Source organism: Cyanistes caeruleus, chromosome 30, assembly GCF_971803275.1.
Source record: "Cyanistes caeruleus chromosome 30, bCyaCae1.hap1.1, whole genome shotgun sequence".
In the NCBI taxonomy this organism is placed as follows: Eukaryota; Metazoa; Chordata; class Aves; order Passeriformes; family Paridae; genus Cyanistes; species Cyanistes caeruleus.
Window position 1 is genome coordinate 202714 of NC_141730.1, and position 17978 is coordinate 220691.

The following is a 17978-nucleotide window of genomic DNA, read 5'->3' on the forward strand; positions in this document are numbered from 1 at the left end:
GACCTCCATAGGAGAGACCCTGGATCTATACTGATCACTGAATGCTGAAAACACCTCTGCTCTAAAGAGAACAGTAATAAATTGCACACTTTAAAATAGGAATATGTTTCCTAGAAGATCGTTGAAATATTCCTCCATAACTGTAGTAGGAAACTTTCCCAATGAACTGCACCAGACCAGAGAGAAATCAAGGCACAGCCATGGTGTGTTAGGACTTGCTTCATTCTAATGAGCCCCGCGGTGCATTTGGAACTGACCCCTTGAACCTCAGGACCTGAGAGGAGATTGCACAAACCTTTCCAGGAGTCAGAGGAAAAACCCAAAGTGTCTCAAAGTATTAATTGGTCCCACTGAGGCCCATCCCCAACACAGGCTCCTTATGGACTCCTTGAAGGAGAGAACTGGAAGCCGGGATTGCATAAAAACCCCTCAAGAGGTTCAGTGTGGGAAGGAAAATCCAAAGTACCTTAAACATCTTGAGTGTCTCAAAGCATTAATAGCTCCACTGAGTGTCAATGCAAAGCTCTTAAGGGACTCGTTAAAGCAGATAATTGGGGCCATGATTGCACAAACCTCTCACAGAGTCTGTATCAAAAGGAAAACACCAAGTACCTTAAAAGATTGAAGTACCGTGATCCATTAATGAGCCCCACTGAGTGTTGTTACTGACAAAGCCTCTCAAGGGACTAATTAAAGCAGAATTGGAGGCCATGACTGCACAAACCTCTCAGAGATGCCAGTACAAAAACAAAACTCAAAGTCCTTTGAAAATTCTGCAGTCCCTGGGAGCATTAAGGAGCCCCCCAGTGCCATTCCTGACAAAGGCACCTCAGGGGATGTGGGGGATGATAGGTTTGAGGGAGTTGAGGCTGCCTGGGAGGAACCTGGAGGTTGCTCAGGGCTTTGGGGACCCCAGGACGAGCAGCTCTGGCTGTGCTGGGAGACCCTGGTGGAGGTTCTGGAGAGCTGATCAAGGACCCCCTGTCCCAGAACTTTCCCCTTGTCCACCAGTCCTGGTTCCACCACCCAGGACTCCCCTCCCCACGCTGTCACTCCTCTTGCCTGTTCCCATGTCATACCTCTCCTGGTCCTGTCCAGATCCCATCCCAGTCCCGATCCCATTCACAGCCTCAGTCCCTGTCCCATATTCTGTCTGGCTGCCGTTCCCATATTCCCAGTCCCATATTCCCAGTCCCATATTCCCTGTTGTGTTCTTATTCTCCTGTTCCCGGTCCCGATGACGGTCCTGCATTTCCATTTCTATATTCCCTGTCCCGTTCCCATATTCCCAGTCCTGTTGCCGTATTCCCGTTTCTGATCCTGCTCCCATCTTCCTAATCCTCAGCCCATATTCTCTCTCTGGTTGCTGTTTCCATATTCCCTGTCCAGTTCCCATATTCCCATTCCCGATCCCATTCCCGCTCCCTGTCCTGTGCTCCCGGTCCTGTTCCCGGTCCCTGTGCCCATTCCCGGTCCCATTCCCAGCCGCTGTCCCCATTCCCGGTCCCATTCCCAGCCGCTGTCCCCATTCCCGGTCCCTGTCCCCTCTCACCAGCCGCTGTCCCCATTCCCGGTCCCATTCCCAGCCGCTGTCCCCATTCCCGGTCCCGGTCCCATTCCCAGCCGCTGTCCCCATTCCCGGTCCCATTCCCAGCCGCTGTCCCCATTCCCGGTCCCGGTCCCATTCCCAGCCGCTGTCCCCATTCCCGGTCCCTGTCCCCTCTCACCAGCCGCTGTCCCCACTCCCGGTCCCATTCCCAGCCGCTGTCCCCATTCCCGGTCCCGGTCCCATTCCCAGCCGCTGTCCCCATTCCCGGTCCCTGTCCCCTCTCACCAGACGCCGCCACCATCGCTGCGGCCACACTGGAATGCTCCCGCTCACCAATCACAGCGCGCGATCGCTCTTTTATTTGCATAACCACGCCCTTTCTGTTTGGCCACGCCCACCGCGAGTTGTAGGTGTGCTCGGGCGCTGTTTCCTCCCGGTTCCCTCCAGTGCTCCCAGTAAGAGCCGTACTGGGAGGAAAAGCGCTCCCAGTTCCTTCCCGGTGCTCCCAGTATCGCTCCCAGTATCGCTGCCAGTATCGCTGCCAGTATCGCTGCCAGTATCGCTCCCAGTTCCTTCCCGGTGCTCCCAGTATCGCTCCCAGTATCGCTGCCAGTATCGCTCCCAGTTCCTTCCCGGTGCTCCCAGTATCGCTCCCAGTATCGCTCCCAGGATCGCTGCCAGTATCGTTCCCAGTATCGCTCCCAGTATCGCTCCCAGTATCGCTGCCAGTATCGTTCCCAGTATCGTTCCCAGTATCAGTCCCAGGATCGCTCCCAGGATCGCTCCCAGTATCGCTCCCAGTATCGCTCCCAGGATCGCTCCCAGTATCGCTCCCAGTTCCTTCCCGGTGCTCCCAGTATCGCTCCCAGTATCGCTCCCAGTATCGCTCCCAGGATCGCTCCCAGTATCGCTCCCAGTATCGCTGCCAGGATCGCTCCCAGGATCGCTCCCAGGATCGTTCCCAGTATCGCTCCCAGGATCGCTCCCAGTATCGCTCCCAGTATCGCTCCCAGTTCCTTCCCGGTGCTCCCAGTATCGCTGCCAGTATCGCTCCCAGTATCGTTCCCAGTATCGCTCCCAGTATCGCTCCCAGTATCGCTCCCAGTATCGCTCCCAGTATCGCTCCCAGTATCGTTCCCAGTATCGCTCCCAGGATCGCTCCCAGTATCGCTCCCAGTATCGCTCCCAGTATCGCTCCCAGTTCCTTCCTGGTGCTCCCAGGATCGCTCCCAGTATCGCTCCCAGTATCGCTGCCAGTATCGCTCCCAGGATCGCTCCCAGTATCGCTCCCAGGATCGCTCCCAGTATCGTTCCCAGTATCGCTCCCAGTATCGCTCCCAGTATCGCTCCCAGTATCGCTCCCAGTATCGCTCCCAGTATCGTTCCCAGTATCGCTCCCAGTATCGCTCCCAGTATCGCTCCCAGGATCGCTCCCAGGATCGCTGCCAGTATCGCTCCCAGTATCGCTCCCAGTATCTCTCCCAGTTCCTTCCCGGTGCTCCCAGTATCGCTCCCAGTATCGCTCCCAGTATCGCTCCCAGGATCGCTCCCAGTATCGCTCCCAGTATCGCTCCCAGGATCGCTCCCAGTATCGCTCCCAGGATCGCTCCCAGTATCGCTCCCAGGATCGCTCCCAGGATCGCTGCCAGTATCGCTCCCAGTATCGCTCCCAGGATCGCTCCCAGGATCGCTCCCAGTATCGCTCCCAGTATCGCTCCCAGTTCCTTCCCGGTGCTCCCAGTATCGCTCCCAGTATCGCTCCCAGTATCGCTCCCAGTATCGCTCCCAGTTCCTTCCCGGTGCTCCCAGGATCGCTCCCAGTATCGCTCCCAGTATCGCTCCCAGTATCGCTCCCAGGATCGCTCCCAGTATCGCTCCCAGTATCGCTCCCAGTATCGCTCCCAGTATCGTTCCCAGGATCGCTCCCAGTATCGCTCCCAGTATCGCTCCCAGGATCGCTCCCAGGATCGCTCCCAGTATCGCTCCCAGTATCGCTCCCAGTATCGCTCCCAGGATCGCTCCCAGTATCGCTCCCAGTATCGCTCCCAGGATCGCTCCCAGGATCGCTCCCAGTATCGCTCCCAGTATCGCTCCCAGTTCCTTCCCGGTGCTCCCAGTATCGTTCCCAGGATCGCTCCCAGGATCGCTCCCAGGATCGCTCCCAGTATCGCTCCCAGTATCGCTCCCAGTATCACTCCCAGTTCCTTCCCGGTGCTCCCAGTATCGCTCCCAGTATCGCTCCCAGTATCGCTCCCAGGATCGCTCCCAGTATCGCTCCCAGTATCGCTCCCAGTATCGCTCCCAGGATCGCTCCCAGTATCGCTCCCAGTGCCGCGCGAGGCGGGGCCGCATCGGGAGACGCCCCAGGGCAGAGCTCGGCTGCTTTTGTGTGTCGGCAGCTGCCCGGGCCGGCCGGGGAGAGGAGGAGGAGCGGGAGGAAGAGGAGGAGCAGGAAGAGGAGGAAGAGAAGCAGCGGGAGGAAGAGGAGCGGCAGAAGCACGAGGTTTCCCCGCCCGCCCGCAGCTTCCCCGGCTCCAGCAGCATCACCTGGCGCCCCCCGGAACCCGCAGGTGAGCGGGGAGGGGGAGCTCGCCCAAATCCATCCTGGGAGTCTCCGGGAGGGTTTTCTTGCGGGGCCGGGGATATTTGGACCTTGCAGGACCGCAAACCCGAGCAGCAAATGCCCTTTGGGGGGGTCCCACGTGGCGATCGCCCGGTATCGGTGGGCAGAGGGGCGATACCGGATCTGAGGATCCCTGGATCTCCGGGGGAGAGCACAGAGGGGCGATCCCGGAGCCAGGAAACCCCTGCAGCCTGCAGGGGTGGGGGAGGCTGGGATGAGCAGGGTCCGGGCGCCCCCGAGACTGAAAGGGCCGGTGACTTCTCCAGCTGGACTTCGGCAGCGGGATCATCAAACCCAATGCGCTCAGCCCTTTTTTCCCCCAAAACCGGGATTTCCCATTCCCAAACCTTGGCCCGATGGAGGTGGAAGCTGTGAGGAAGATGCCCCAGGACAGCCAGGCAGGTGAGGAGGAAGTCAGTGCCCCTTTCCCCCTCTCTCCTGCTCCATCTCCCAGCCCAGCCCGGCCCCCGGCTGCAGGACAACCCCGCTGCCGACGCCGTCCTGCCGGGGACGCACTGGGGGGATCTCCTTCCCCTTCCCTCTGGCACGGAGGCAAATCCCATCCTCTCCTTGTCCTTCCTCCCACAGACAAGGAGCACTTATAAATTAAAAGCTAGATTTGCCAATACATCAAGCAATATACTAAATTTATTAATTTGTTCAATAAAAGGGTGATCAATGACAGGTCTGGGTGCACAGGGGTCTCCAGCCCAAGCAATGCAGAAATTCAGATCTCAATCTTAGCCTTGCATACCATTCTAGGCACTTCACTTCCTCAGATTTTCAGTTATTTTCTACTTCTTTTTCTTCATAATCAGCAGTTGTGGTTTTTGAAGATCTGTTGGGGAGGTGATCTGAGATGGTCTTCTCGTGTCTCTCCAGCCTCCCATTCTTCGTTTAAAATATCTTTCTTCCACTAGCATTATTTTTGCTTATACAGTTTGTTTAAGCAAGCATACATATTCTGTTAGCATACATTTTGCAAGTCTTCTTTCATTCATTTCACAACCTAAAGCTAGCATGTCTAAAAAATGTCTTCATAGGGCCTCTTCCTCAGTTATAAAGTCAGCATGTTTTAAAATGCCTTTGTAGAGCCTTTCAACTTACGTTAGTCCTACTTCCCCTTTTTAAATGATTAAAAATTCTTTCATATTCAAAAAAATTTATAACTTGTACAAAAGATAGCTTGAAACTTATAGTACAAGTTAGTTTGAAGTTTGTATTCATTACTTGCAAGTAATTACAGTTTTGTTGTTAAATTATTAGCTAGAAGTTTACTGTTATAGTTACCTTGTTAAACCCTACTCCCATGCCATACTTGTTTTCTCTTAAAATTTTAAATCCACTGTTTTCTCCTAAAATTACTATGCAATTTTTAACCTTTTTCTTCCAGGGTAGCCCATTAGGAATGTCATGGCTTCTTCCTAGCTACAGCATTGGTAATGAAGTTTTTTCAGCTGATTTTTAAAACTCTTCTTCATAATAATCCCATAGTCTCTGTCCATATTGCCCACAGACACACATACATAGGTGGATGCTATTCAATTGACACAAATTACAACCTGATTTCTCACAGAGCTGAGGATGGAGACACGGGAGAACAAATCCCTGCAGCAGAACCTCATGGAAGACGCCGTTTTGAGCAGCTCCATGGCTCAGGAATCCAACGGGGAGGAAAAGCCCCAGAGATCCCTCACAAGGAGGGGCTGCAAAGGCAGATCACAGGGATCTGAGGGGATAAGAGCCACCTTGGGCCGGAGAGGCGGCTGGAGCTCAGAGCTGGAGGTCCATGAGAAGCTTCACAATGGAGAGAAGTCCTACAAGTGCTCAAAATGTGGGAAGAGCTTAAGCCAGAGATCCTCTCTGATCCGCCACCAGAGAATCCACACCGGGGAGAGGCCCTATGAGTGTGAGAAATGCAGGAAGAAATTTCATTACAGATCCACTCTCCTCAGGCATCAGCAGACTCACACAGAGGAGAGACCCTTCTGCTGCCCCGACTGTGGGAAGGGCTTCAAGCTCAACTCCGCCCTCGTCACCCACCGGCGCATCCACACCAGGGAGAGGCCCTACGAGTGTGGGGAGTGTGGGATGAGCTTCACCCAGGGCTCCACCCTCACTGCCCACCAGAGGAGACACACAGGGGAACGGCCCTATGAGTGTGCTGAGTGTGAGAGGTGCTTCAGGACAAGCTCTGAACTGACTGTCCACCAGAAGATCCACACGGGGGAACGGCCCTACGAGTGTGGGCAGTGTAAGAAGAGCTTCAGACGGAGGTGCCACCTGCTCCGCCACATGGGAGTGCACACAGGGTTATGGCCCTATGAGTGTGGGGAGTGTGAGAAGAGCTTCAGGACGAGCTCTGAACTGATTGTTCACCAGAGGAGCCACACAGGAGAGAGGCCTTATGAGTGTGATAAATGCAGGAAGAGGTTTCACACCAGTTCCCATCTCCTCCTGCACCAGCGGATTCACACAGAGGAGAGGCCCTTCCGCTGCCCTGACTGCAGGAAGGGCTTCAGGCGAAACTCTGACCTTATCAAGCACCGGCGCATCCACACCAGGGAGAGGCCCTACGAGTGTCCTGAGTGTGGGAAGAGCTTCTCACAGAGCTCTACCTTGACCCAACACCAACAGAGGCTCCACAAAGGTAGCCCTGCAAGTTCCCCAAATCCAGGAAGAGCTGCGTGCACTGCTCCAGCTCCATCCCCTGTGGGAGGATACACGCTGGATGATCCCCAGTGATGCCTGATGGGCAGAGCCCTGTGATCCGTGGTGCCAGTCATCTGTGTTGGCAAGACGCCTGGCTGGGGGACTCCACCTCCTCCTGGCTCCCTGTGGACACCTGGACACATCCACAGACCAGCATCAGAAATCCGTTGTGGACAACAGATTTGTTGACTTCTGACCCCAGAAAAATCTCACTTTTTGCATCTTCTGGTGGCATAAAGCAACACTGGATGGCCTTGTAGACTGGAGGTCTTCTCCAACATAAATCCATTGTTTTAATTCTCCCTGGCCTACATGCATCTTCCACAGCCAGATGGGGACGGACTGGGGCAAAACCAATGTTTCTGGAGACAGTGGAGTGGAAATCCCTCCAAAAAAGTTTCTTCTCACCCACTGAAGCACATGGATGCTGTGCTGGCAGGGACACATAAATCCTTTTGTTTTGGCCTTGAAAGGAAAAAGTTTCTGTTCATCCTTTGAAACCCCCGAAAAAAATAAAGACATTGAACCAAGGCACGAATGGGGATATGTTGGGGACAATGACATGGGTGGGTCGGTGGGGACATGGAAACAGATGGGGACACGGGGGACACAGACTTGGAGAGTGACATGGGGGTGATGCGTAAAGTCTTAGCTTACGTATTATTCAGATTCTGTACTGCCTTGGTGTGTAACTGAACTTCATATTAAGTGTTAGGAAGTTCTCTTCACAGGGTAGTTAGACAAAACAGTCCTTTTCCAGCTTGAGAAGCAAGGACAACTGTTACAGCCTCAGGCCCAAAAAGCATAAACAATGGTGAACTGAAGGGAGCAAACAAGGAGGATGGGACTTCATAACCTGAAGCTGTAATTGGACAATTAACACAAATATGTAAATGTATCAAAACTTAGTAAAGTATGAAAACTTGTGACTGGTAGTCCATCTTGTGTCCATCTTGGGCAGAGCCCTGGCTGGGCTCTTGTACTGCCCAAGGTCTATCCTTTAAAGGATAAGGATAAATAAAAGGATATTTAAAGGATAAATATCTACTTTACTCCTTTAACTCTGTTTAGACTCAGCTCCAGGTCAGCCTCTTTCAGGCATCAGCGGGACATGGACATGGATGTGCGGAATGTGGATGGGGACACGAACTGGGACAGCACTGGTGCCATCACAGTGCCACCACCACCATCATCATCTTGGCCACACTGAAGTGCTACTCGATGCAGTTCCTGCCACCACATCCCCACTGTCACCACTGTGGTGTCCCCCACACCTGGGGGGGATGGGGACATTGTACAGCTAGTGACAAGTGGCCTGGAAACAAGTGACAGCCACCAGGGTGTACCAGGGCCACTGAGCTCACAGGACCCCAACTGCCCCTGGGGACAAACTGGAGACAGGTCAAGGGTCAGTGTCATCCAGGGTGTCACATGGCCTGGTGGCAGTATCCTGATATGTCCTGGTGGCTTCATGCTCTGACATGTCCTAGTGGCAGCATCCCCACTTGTGTGGTGACACTGTCCCCTGATGTGTGTCCTGGTGGCATTGTGTCCCCTCCCATCCCTATGTCCCCATCCCCCATTGTGGCTCTCTGTCATATTTCTGTGTGTCCCTATCCTGCCCCATCTGTCCCGTCCTCCCTTTGAATCCCTGTCCCCATCTCCCCTGTGTGTCCCTGTCCCACTCTGTGTGTCCCTGACCCCTGTCCCCAGTAAGGCCAAAGTCCCCAGGGTCCCGGGGCCATGTCCTGCAGGGTGTCCCCATGTCCCACAGGGTGTCCTTGTCTCCTGCAGAGTGTCCCTCAAGGACGTTCCTATGGCTGCTCCTGGCACTGAGCATCTGCACCCAGCACAGGTAGGGACATGCTGCAACACCCTGTGACACCCTTTCTGATTTCAGGTCCTTTCCCTCTTATTTTGTGTCATTTCCCCCTATTTTGGGTCCTTTCCCCTTGATTTGGAGTCTCTCCCCCAATTTTTGGGTTCTCTCTCCTTACTTTTGGCACATTTTTGGGTGCCTCCATATCCTCTAACCTCCTCCCCACACCTTAAGCCCCCTCGCTTCCCACCCTCTGTCCCCCAGCTGTGTCCCCAGCTGTCCCCCTGTGCCACATGGACTTTGTACTCACCATCCTGAATGCCCTTGAGTCCGCAGTGCGGGAGGGTTCCACTGGCACTGCCACAGCCTTGGGGAGGGTTCTGTGAGTCTGCAGCACTCCGGGGTGCCGAGTATTGCTGTGTGAGCCTCCCAGGACCCCCGAACACGCTCTGGCTCTCACCCCGGGCCAGTGGCAGCTCCTGACCAAGCTCCTCTGCCATGACCCGGCAACTCCAGAGCTGGGGGTGGTGCTGGCCCCTGACGGTACCACGGTGGCCCTCGGTCCCCTGCTCGCTGGCATTGAGGCGGGGCTGGGATCCAGCAGCTTTGGGCTACCCCTCCTGCTATAACTGCGTATCTTCTGCATCTCCATAGCTGCCTTCCTCCTCATGGTAGCCAGGGAAGCAGAAGAGATACTATAGCCTTGAACAGAGAATCTAAACCGAGGCCCTTTCCCTTGCTGAGATAGAAGTGCAGCTTTATTTCCTGGGATCCTGTGGAGAAGGAGAGCTGGAGGGAAAGAGGAAGAAGTATTGATAAGCACCTCTTTTTGAAGGCAGGGGGAAGAGGGTGGCTTACTTTCACACAGCCAATAAGGGGATCTGGGGGGAAAGAGATAAGGGAAAGAAGCTAACATTCTACATTTTCGGGGGTACATTCTTTGGGTTATACCATCTTTTCTAAATGCATTACAACACCCTCCTCACCCTCAACCCGTCCACCAACCCCCTCTTGGCTGTCACCACTGCCGAGGCTTTGGGGACATCCTTCCTGCTGATGCAGGGGGATGATAACAACGGCACCATGCTGGGACCTGGCAGCTGCTGGGACACCATGGAGAGCCCCCAGAATTACACCTTGATGGGGTCCCCAACCCCATGGCCATTGGGGATCCCTCCTGCTGGCCGAGCTGCTCCAGGGCTACTACATGACTGGGAATGGCTCAGTGTGGCACTATTGGGAACGGTGAGGCTGTACAACACAGGCTCTCCTGTTCAACTCACAACAGAGTCCGTGTCGAACTGCTTCACCGCTCTCAGTAGTGCGACAGCTTGGAAGCGGGGAGACCCCCCAGCAGTTACTGGCGCTGGGATTTTGGGGCGCTAGTGGGACAGGGATGGCTGGAGAAGGAGGTGGCAGCAATTTCGGGGGTGCTGAGGATGCTGTCGCCCAGCCTGGAGCTCCTGAGGGTTGTGAGGACAAAGGAGGTGGCAGCTGTGGCTTGTCGGACAGCACAGGAGTTCATTGAGTGCTACGTGGGTATGGGCAGGGTAGCAGGGTAGCACCTGCTAAATGGGGGTGTCACCCCTCAAATGATGGTTGTCACCTCCCAAATGGCAGTTGTTAAACCTAAACAGGGCTTGTCACCTCCCAGTCAGGGATTGTCACCCTCCTATGTCCCCATCAAGCCCCATATCCCCCAAAGGAATCCCTTTTCCCCACATGGTCTCTGTAATGTCCCCAGTGGCTCACAGGAAATACCCAGCCCCTTGTCCCCACGTGGACACCACCACAACCCCAAGGAGCCCCTTGTGGATCTTCTGGTGCCAGAGAAGGTAGGAATTGTTGCTGCAGCTCTTCACACACTCCAAGCACTTAGAGGGCCATTCCCCAGTGCGCATCCACTGGTGGTAGAGGAGGTGGGAGCCATGCCTGTACCTCTCCCGACATTCCAAGCATTTGTAGGGCTTCTCTCCATCATGAAGCTGCTCAGGGACCATCAGATCTGAGCTCCAGCTGGATCTCCAGCTGCCTCCCCTGCCCTGGGTGGGTCTTTCTTCCTCAGACCACCCTGGGATAGTTTTATCCTGCAGCAGGGAGCCATGCTGGGCTGGGGGATGGAATAGGAGAGGGGGAAGGGGCAGTGACTTTCTCCTCACCTTCCAGGTGTCCTGGGCCATCTTCCTCTTCCTCACAGCCTCCTCCTCCGGATGGAGGAGCCAAGTTTTGGGAAGGGGAAATCTAGGTTTGGGGGGAAAACAAGGTGTGAGAGGGTTTGGTTGGGGATTCCTTCTGAACAAGCCCATCTATAGAAATCACTGGACATCTTGTATGCATGAAAAACCTCCAGACCATCAAGATTTAGCTGGAAAAGCCCTCAGAAATACCAAGATTGAGTCCCTCAAGACTTGAATTAATCATGATCATCCCAAAAAAAGCTCCCCAGGAGTTCCCCCTTTCTGGTCTCCCCACTTTGGAGTTCTGGGGCTCCTGCATGTATTGATGATTCTTCTCTCTGGGGTCCCCACCCACTCCAGGGTATCAGAGGTCCCAGGAATCCCTAGGGTCCCCACTCTCTACTCTTCTGACCTTGGGCTTCCAAAGCTCCCCCTTCTCTGTGCTGCTGGAGGTTCCCAGACCCTGGGTGTTCCCTGGCTCCCTCTCTCTGGACTCCCACTTAGCGATTCTGGGGCTCTTGGGGTCCCAGTGCTCCCATTTCCCCTGACTCTGCTCCAGGTTGTGGGGAGCTCCAGGCATTGCCCCTTGTCAGGGTGTTCCCCTCTCCTGAATCCTGGAGGTCTCCTCTCCCTGGACTGCGAACTTTGGTGTCCTCAGTGTTCTCCCCTCTCCTGCCCACCCCCGCAAAAAAAACAACCTCTCGGTCGGGAACCCTCCAAAACTTCCCCAAAAGCAATTTGCAGCTTAGCTTTGGAGTCCTTCAAGCTCCAAAACTGCCCCCTCTCTCTCTCCCCTACAATCCCCCCAAAATACCCTCCCCCAGCATATTTGGGCAGGCTTCCCTTCCATGGTCACCTGCGAGATACGGGGGAACAATGCCCCATGGGCTGCGAGGGCTGTGGACACAGCAAGGGCTGGACCGCATGGTCCCTCCGCTTCCAGTTCCTGCTCCTCCTCCTCCTCCTCTATCCCAGGTCTTCCTCCCACTCCTCTTCCTCCTCTTCCTGTTCCTCCTCCACTCCTCCTCCTTCTCTTAATCCCTCCAGCCCTTCTCCTGCTGCTTCTCCATCACCGCTCCACCATCCTCATTCCTCCTGCCCCGTTCCCAAACCCCTCACAGCGCACGGCAGGAGCGGGGATGGAGCCGGGACAGGTCGGGATGGGCAGCGCGGAGCTCTCCGCTGCTCCCACCCGCTGGGGACGGGGGGAACCCGGCCCAGGGAAAAGGAGAAGGAAACTGGGAAAATTTGGGGCTGCAGATCCAATCTCGGTCTGGCTGGGGACCCTGGCTAGGGAATTGCAACCCTTTGGGCTGATGCCTGAAAGATACACATTACATTGAATAAAGTTATTTGTATCAGGTTATATAGGTATAAAAGTTATGATTCAGGTTACATAGGTATAAAAAGCTATAATTCAAGTTATACAGATATCAGGTCATATGGATATATAAAAAGTCATGATTTAGGTTATATTGGTATCAGGTTATATAGCTATATCAAGTTATGTTGATATCCTATAACTCAAGCTATAGAAGCATCATGTAACTTTGATCTAAGTTAAACTGGCATCAGGGCTCTTCCCACAGGCCTGGAGATGTTGGAGCAGGGACTGCAGAGATGGGTGAAAGATCCCAAGAGTGGGATTTTGGGGATAGGATCTGTGGGGATGGGAATATCCCGCTCCCTTCCTGGGGCAGGGTCACACCTGAGCCAGGTGTGCAGGACCTTGCCCTGACCCCAAGCATTGTCCCAGCTGCAGGATCTGTTTCCCATTGGCCTCTTCCTCCTGCAGCCCCAGGCCCAGCTTGGTGCTGAACAAAGGGGCTGGGGCAGGGTCATCCCCTGGTGGGGGCTGCGCACCCCTTCTGCCCCCTCCCCAAATTCTCTCCCAGGGGAACAGGAGCTGGGTCAGGAGCCCTGTGGGAGGGAAAAGGGGGTGACACCAGGATGGGGGTCACACACAGCCCCCGAGGATTCCCCCTCACTCCCATGTTGCCAGGAAGAAAAACACCTACATGGAGCCCTCAGCTCCCAGCAACATCTTGGGGGTGAGGTCTGGTGGCAGCTTTAAGGGTCTGGGGGTCATGACCAGCATACAATCCCCTCCCAGCCCCACAGCCACTCCTGGAACCCTCAAACCACTGCACAGAACCCAGCCAGGACCCCCCCAACCGCTCTGTGCAACAGAAATGGCCCCAAGAACCACCGAAACTCCTTTCCCATCTCTCCCCAGACCCACCCAGATTGTCTCCAAGCCACACAGCCTGGCCAGGACCTCCAAAACCCCCTCACAGACTGCTTCAAAAGACCCCTAAAGCCACTCCCACACCACAAATGCCCCCAGGAGCCACCAAAATCCTCTTCCAATCCCCTCAGGATCCCCTACACCCCTTCCCAGCCCCCCATGCTACTGACCAGGAGAGATCTGCAGACAGGAATATCCACAGCTGGGAGCTGTTCAGGTACTTCAGCAAGGTTTTAGGCACTTCCATCCCTTTGGGGTCTTCCCAGAGGCCTGGAGATGTTGGTGGGGGGACTGCAGAGAGGGATGAGGGATCCCAAGAGTGGGATTTCTGGGGACAGGATGAGGGGCCGTGTGAGTCACTTGCTGCGGTGTTGGTCTGGACACCACTCAGGTGGTCCTGGGACCCCAGGCTGCAGAGTTGCCACCACCTTCTACTTCAGGTGGTGGTTCTGGTGGGACCTCCATTCCTTGGGGCTCTTCCTGCAGCCAGAGAACTTGTAGGGATCCTGCTCTGGGTGGGTCCTCCAGGTGTTCCATGAGCTTTGGGCTCCTACTGGAAGTGACTGGACTCTCCTGGGATCACACTGTGACGCTGCTCTTGGCCGCACCAGAGCTCTGGGCTAGCTCTACGGTGCCACTCCGGCACGGGCAGTCGCCAGGAGTGGGGAAAGGCGATCCCACTGCAGAACCTTCAGAGCACCAAATCCTGCTGGGCTCTGCCAAATCAGGCGTCGTGGGTGATGGCAAAAGGAAGGAGGAGACTCACTTGGCTGTAATTCCTAGGAACAGGTTTATTCGGGAGAGGGGATGAGCACAAGGGTCTGGGCTGGGACAAATCAGGACCAAAGAGAGCCCCAAGCACTTCTGTGCACTGGCTTTTATCTCAGGGGCGGGCACAGTCCAGGGTCCAATGGGAGCTCATGGAGGGAGGGGTAAGGGGAGGAGGTTACAATGTCAGGGACCAATGGGGATACAAAGAAGGCGGGAACATAACATAACAACCAGTAGTGTTTTGAGGAAGGGATGATATACATGGAAGGAGCTGGAAGGAGAGGTGGCGTTTACGATGATGGATGGGGAGATGGGGCAGGGTAAAGGTGATGGATGGGGAACATTCAGGAAAACTGGGAGGGGTTTACATAACAGACAAATGGAACCAACCAAAGCAGTAAATGGGGGAGAACCAGGAACATACCAAACAGATGAAACACCAACAATTTTAACAGAACTGAATAAACATACCACAACACCCTACCAACCCTAAAAACTGCCATAAATCTTTTTTGTCTGGGTGTCATGAAGTGACTTTACCTTTAAGGTAGTTGTGAGAGCTAAGGAAGTTGAAGTTGCTGGGGACTGAAAGGAGTCTCTTCTCCTGACCAATTATTGGTCATTACTGGGAATTGACAGCAATTTTAACCATTGAAAAGGGGGATCAACTTGTGAACCCTACCTTAAGACGTAAAGTCAGAGTACTTGGGTGCTCTTTGTTTCCTGGCTGTGGAGGGTGGCAGAGCTCCAGGCCTCCCGTTCCCTGCCCAGGCCATGCGGCCGGGCGGGGATGGGGCCGGGCCTGCCGCGTCTCCGGGCCGGGAGATGGGGGCAGGCCTGGGGAAGGTTTTCCTCGGGCCAGGGCCGGGCCGAGCCGATCTCTGGCTTGGCTGCAGGTTTTGCTGTAACTACATTCACTAGAAACTGCCAAGTGAAGAAAGAGAGAGGCTTGGGACCTGCAGCAAGCAGAGACAGCGACCACACTCTCCAGAGCAGCTATGAAGAACTTTCCATCACAGACGGCTCCAGCTCCTGTTCGGCAGAGATCACCGAACCATCTACAAAGCCTGGGCAAGATTTTAACTCTTTCATTACCCAGATGAGACTTGCAGATTAATCTTTTTATCCAGAGAGAGAAAAAGAGAGTGATCAACATGAAAAGAGACTTTATAAACTACCAGTGACAGGAAAGAAAAGAAGCTTCAGAAAAGGTAGAGAATTAAGAAGATGCCTTAATTAAGCTGAAATATCTTTCTGTTAAAACTATGAAGATGGACAATAAGGTCTTGAAAACACTCCTTTAATTCATGATAAAGTATGTAGGGAGGAATAAAGTGTTCAAAGTGTAAATTTGAGTAAAAAGTAGAGTAATTGTGGTACAGTGAAGTGCTGGGAGATTTGAAGCCTTGAGAGGCAATGAGAAAACTGTTTTCTAGTGAAGCTTACAGAGACAGATGAAGAAGACTTTTTGCCTTTGAATAACTCATCCTTAAAATGCCATCCCTAGACTCATGGCCCATACACACTTCAGAGTGATGTGAAATGGGAGGAGTGAGCTCTGATAACAGCAGCTCTGGGCAGCTAACATTAGGGCAATGGAAAACTATAACAAAAATAGTTTTCTTGTGAGAAACTCCATAAATTAACAGGAAGAAACTTCTGTTTCTCTATAAAGACTGGTGAAAAGACTGTAGCAAGAATTGGGACTGTTTTAACCACCAAAGTTCTGAAGTTTTTGTCTCTGTTGTCATGTGAACAAGGGAATAGTGGGTAGATAGGGGATGAAAAGGTTTTTCTGGAAGTTTATTCTGGTGTTCTTATTATTGTAGTTTGTGAATAAACGTTCTTTATTCCTTTTAAGTTTTATGCCTGTTTTGCTCTTGTTCTAATCCATATCTCACAGCAAGAAATAAGTAATTTTCTTAGTTATTGGTTTAAAACCACGACACTGGGGTAATGGCACCTGTAAAATCCCTTGTATTCTTTCTGAATCAATACTTCACAACTCTCCAGTTAGAATGTGTGCTCAATATTTGGCAATTTTTTGCCAAAAAAAAAAAATTTTTTTTCTACCAACTGGCCTTATTTTCAGACACTCTAAGTCTTTTTTAGCAAGAAAATTAAGCAGCTTTACAGTAGCCTCTTCAGCCACCTTCTCCTGTTCCCCTGACAAAAGCAAATCATCCACATACTGCAACAACCTAACTCCTGAGGCTGGAGTAAACTCTCTTAGTATTTTCTGCAAAGCTTGCCCAAACAAAACCAGTGACGCTGTATATCCCTGTGGGAGGACTGTCCATGTCAATTGTTGTTGTACCCTTTTCCATCCTTTTGTTCCACTGATTTTCCTTTCAAACATGATCCAGTTCAGTGCAAGCAATGCCACTGCCTAAAGCAAATCACTTTTTTTTTTTTTTTTTAAGTAACCAATTGCTCCCTGTCCCAATGTTCCGCATCAAGTCCGTCTTAGGCATTGGGACACGACTAACAAATTAACCAAGGACAGATAAAAAAATACTATCCCCTAAAGTTTTTCTATAACCCCCACAGAGAAAGCTGCATGATAAATACCCGGGTCTGCATGGGGACAGCACCAGCCCCACAAAGCAGCAGCTGCAGAATTGGCCTCAGGATTAGAACCTGCTAGTTCTAGCTCTCCACAACAGAACACAGACTGGTGGGGGGTTCCCTACAAGATAAGAGTTTCAGAATTGGCTTCAGAACTGAAACCTGCCAATTCTGTCATTTTACAACAAAACATACAAAAAGCAGAGGGGTGTAGTCCCCTCCAAACTGGAGCCTTTCAGTTCTGCACAAAACCCCATTTAGACAAATGAATTAAATCACTAAATTAATTTACTACAATTTCCACAATTCTCTCAGGGAAAAATGCGTTCAAACTTCTGAGCCTACAGAAGAAGCCACAGTTTTCACAACTCTTTTGAACAAAGATCCTTTCGACAATTTTTCCCCCTCTGGGATAAAATTTAAGGTGGATTGACAGGCCGTGTGTGTCCTGTGTGGGCACACACCTCCTCTCAATCCGGACCCACCTTAAAAGTTAACACAGGCTCCAGGGTGGTGGGTCCTTGGTACAATGGGAGCCCTTGACACCCCTAAGAATCCATTTCCATTATCCTCTGGACTTCCTCCTCTTGAGGGTCCAGCTGTTTTTGTGGACACTGCCGTTCCCAATGTCCCTCTGCCCTGCAGACAGCACACTAATTTTTCCCAACCTCTGTTTGGGTTGGGTCTCCTCTGCTGGGGAAGGAATGCCTCTGCCACATCCTTGTGGTCGACCCTGTCCCCTCTGTCCCAGGGGACCCTTTGGGCCCTGCAATTTTTCTCTCTTGGGCTGGAAAAATTCTGCCATCACCTTCACCATTCCTCCTTGTGCTCACTCTATTTACCACACACTGTGTACCAGAGCCAGTCCCTGCCCTGCCACATTGTCCAAACAGCTCCTCCCCTCTCTGACACTCCACCTGCAGCCAGGGCATCCCACAGCCTCATGGGGCCAGCAGCCACTGCTGCTCCTGCCCAGGGCTGGTGGGGTCAGGCACTGCCCAGCACTGAGTCCCAGCAGCCCCACAGGCCCCTAGTCCATGCTCCTGGTCCCACACCTCCATGCCTGGTCCTGCTGCTCCTTGCCTCAAACATATCTCCTCACCACACTCCTCTTTAACCCATTCTGTTCCAACACACCAACATGATCTGTCCATCCCCTGTTATCAAGACTCCTTCTCAACTCCCCTTATTGCCCCCCAGGTATCCCCCAGGTATTGAGACCCCCCAGGGGTCTTAAGACCCCTTCTCAACTCCCCTGATTGCCCCCCCGGGCATGGAGTACCAAAATCCCTTCTGAATTTTCCTTTATTACCCCATTTGGGCATCTATATCCTTAACTACCTCTGGGAGAATATGCAAACCAACATTCTTCCAAGGGATTCTTTGGAGATATTTTGGGATCATCGTCCCTTTTGCTGGGGCCCCTTCCTGGCTGTACCCTTGCAACCCACCATGGGTGCCTTATTTTACCTGTGCTACCCTCCATAACTGCCCTCTCAGGTTTACCTGTG

General features: G+C 53.0%; 1 protein-coding gene across 1 annotated transcript; it reads left to right on the forward strand.

Annotated features, from left to right (window-relative positions):
- Positions 1 to 1237: 1237 nt before the first annotated feature.
- LOC111934853 (uncharacterized) lies at positions 1238 to 7925 on the forward strand. Its single transcript, XM_086865746.1, has 7 exons — positions 1238 to 1243; positions 2195 to 2405; positions 2563 to 2781; positions 3035 to 3289; positions 3339 to 3665; positions 3751 to 4119; positions 5749 to 7925. Exons 1-7 carry the CDS (start codon positions 1238 to 1240, stop codon positions 6915 to 6917), a joined length of 2556 nt encoding a protein of 851 aa, XP_086721872.1. The 3' UTR covers positions 6918 to 7925.
- The last annotated feature ends 10053 nt before the right edge of the window (positions 7926 to 17978 follow it).

What these genes read in the sequence shown, in the direction of transcription:
- LOC111934853 (XM_086865746.1), top strand. An exon ending in GTTCCTTCCCGGTGCTCCCA is followed by an intron (nt 3,290 to 3,338) that starts GTATCGCTCCCA and finishes TATCGCTCCCAG; the next exon opens with TTCCTTCCCGGTGCTCCCAG. An exon ending in GTTCCTTCCCGGTGCTCCCA is followed by an intron (nt 3,666 to 3,750) that starts GTATCGTTCCCA and finishes TATCACTCCCAG; the next exon opens with TTCCTTCCCGGTGCTCCCAG.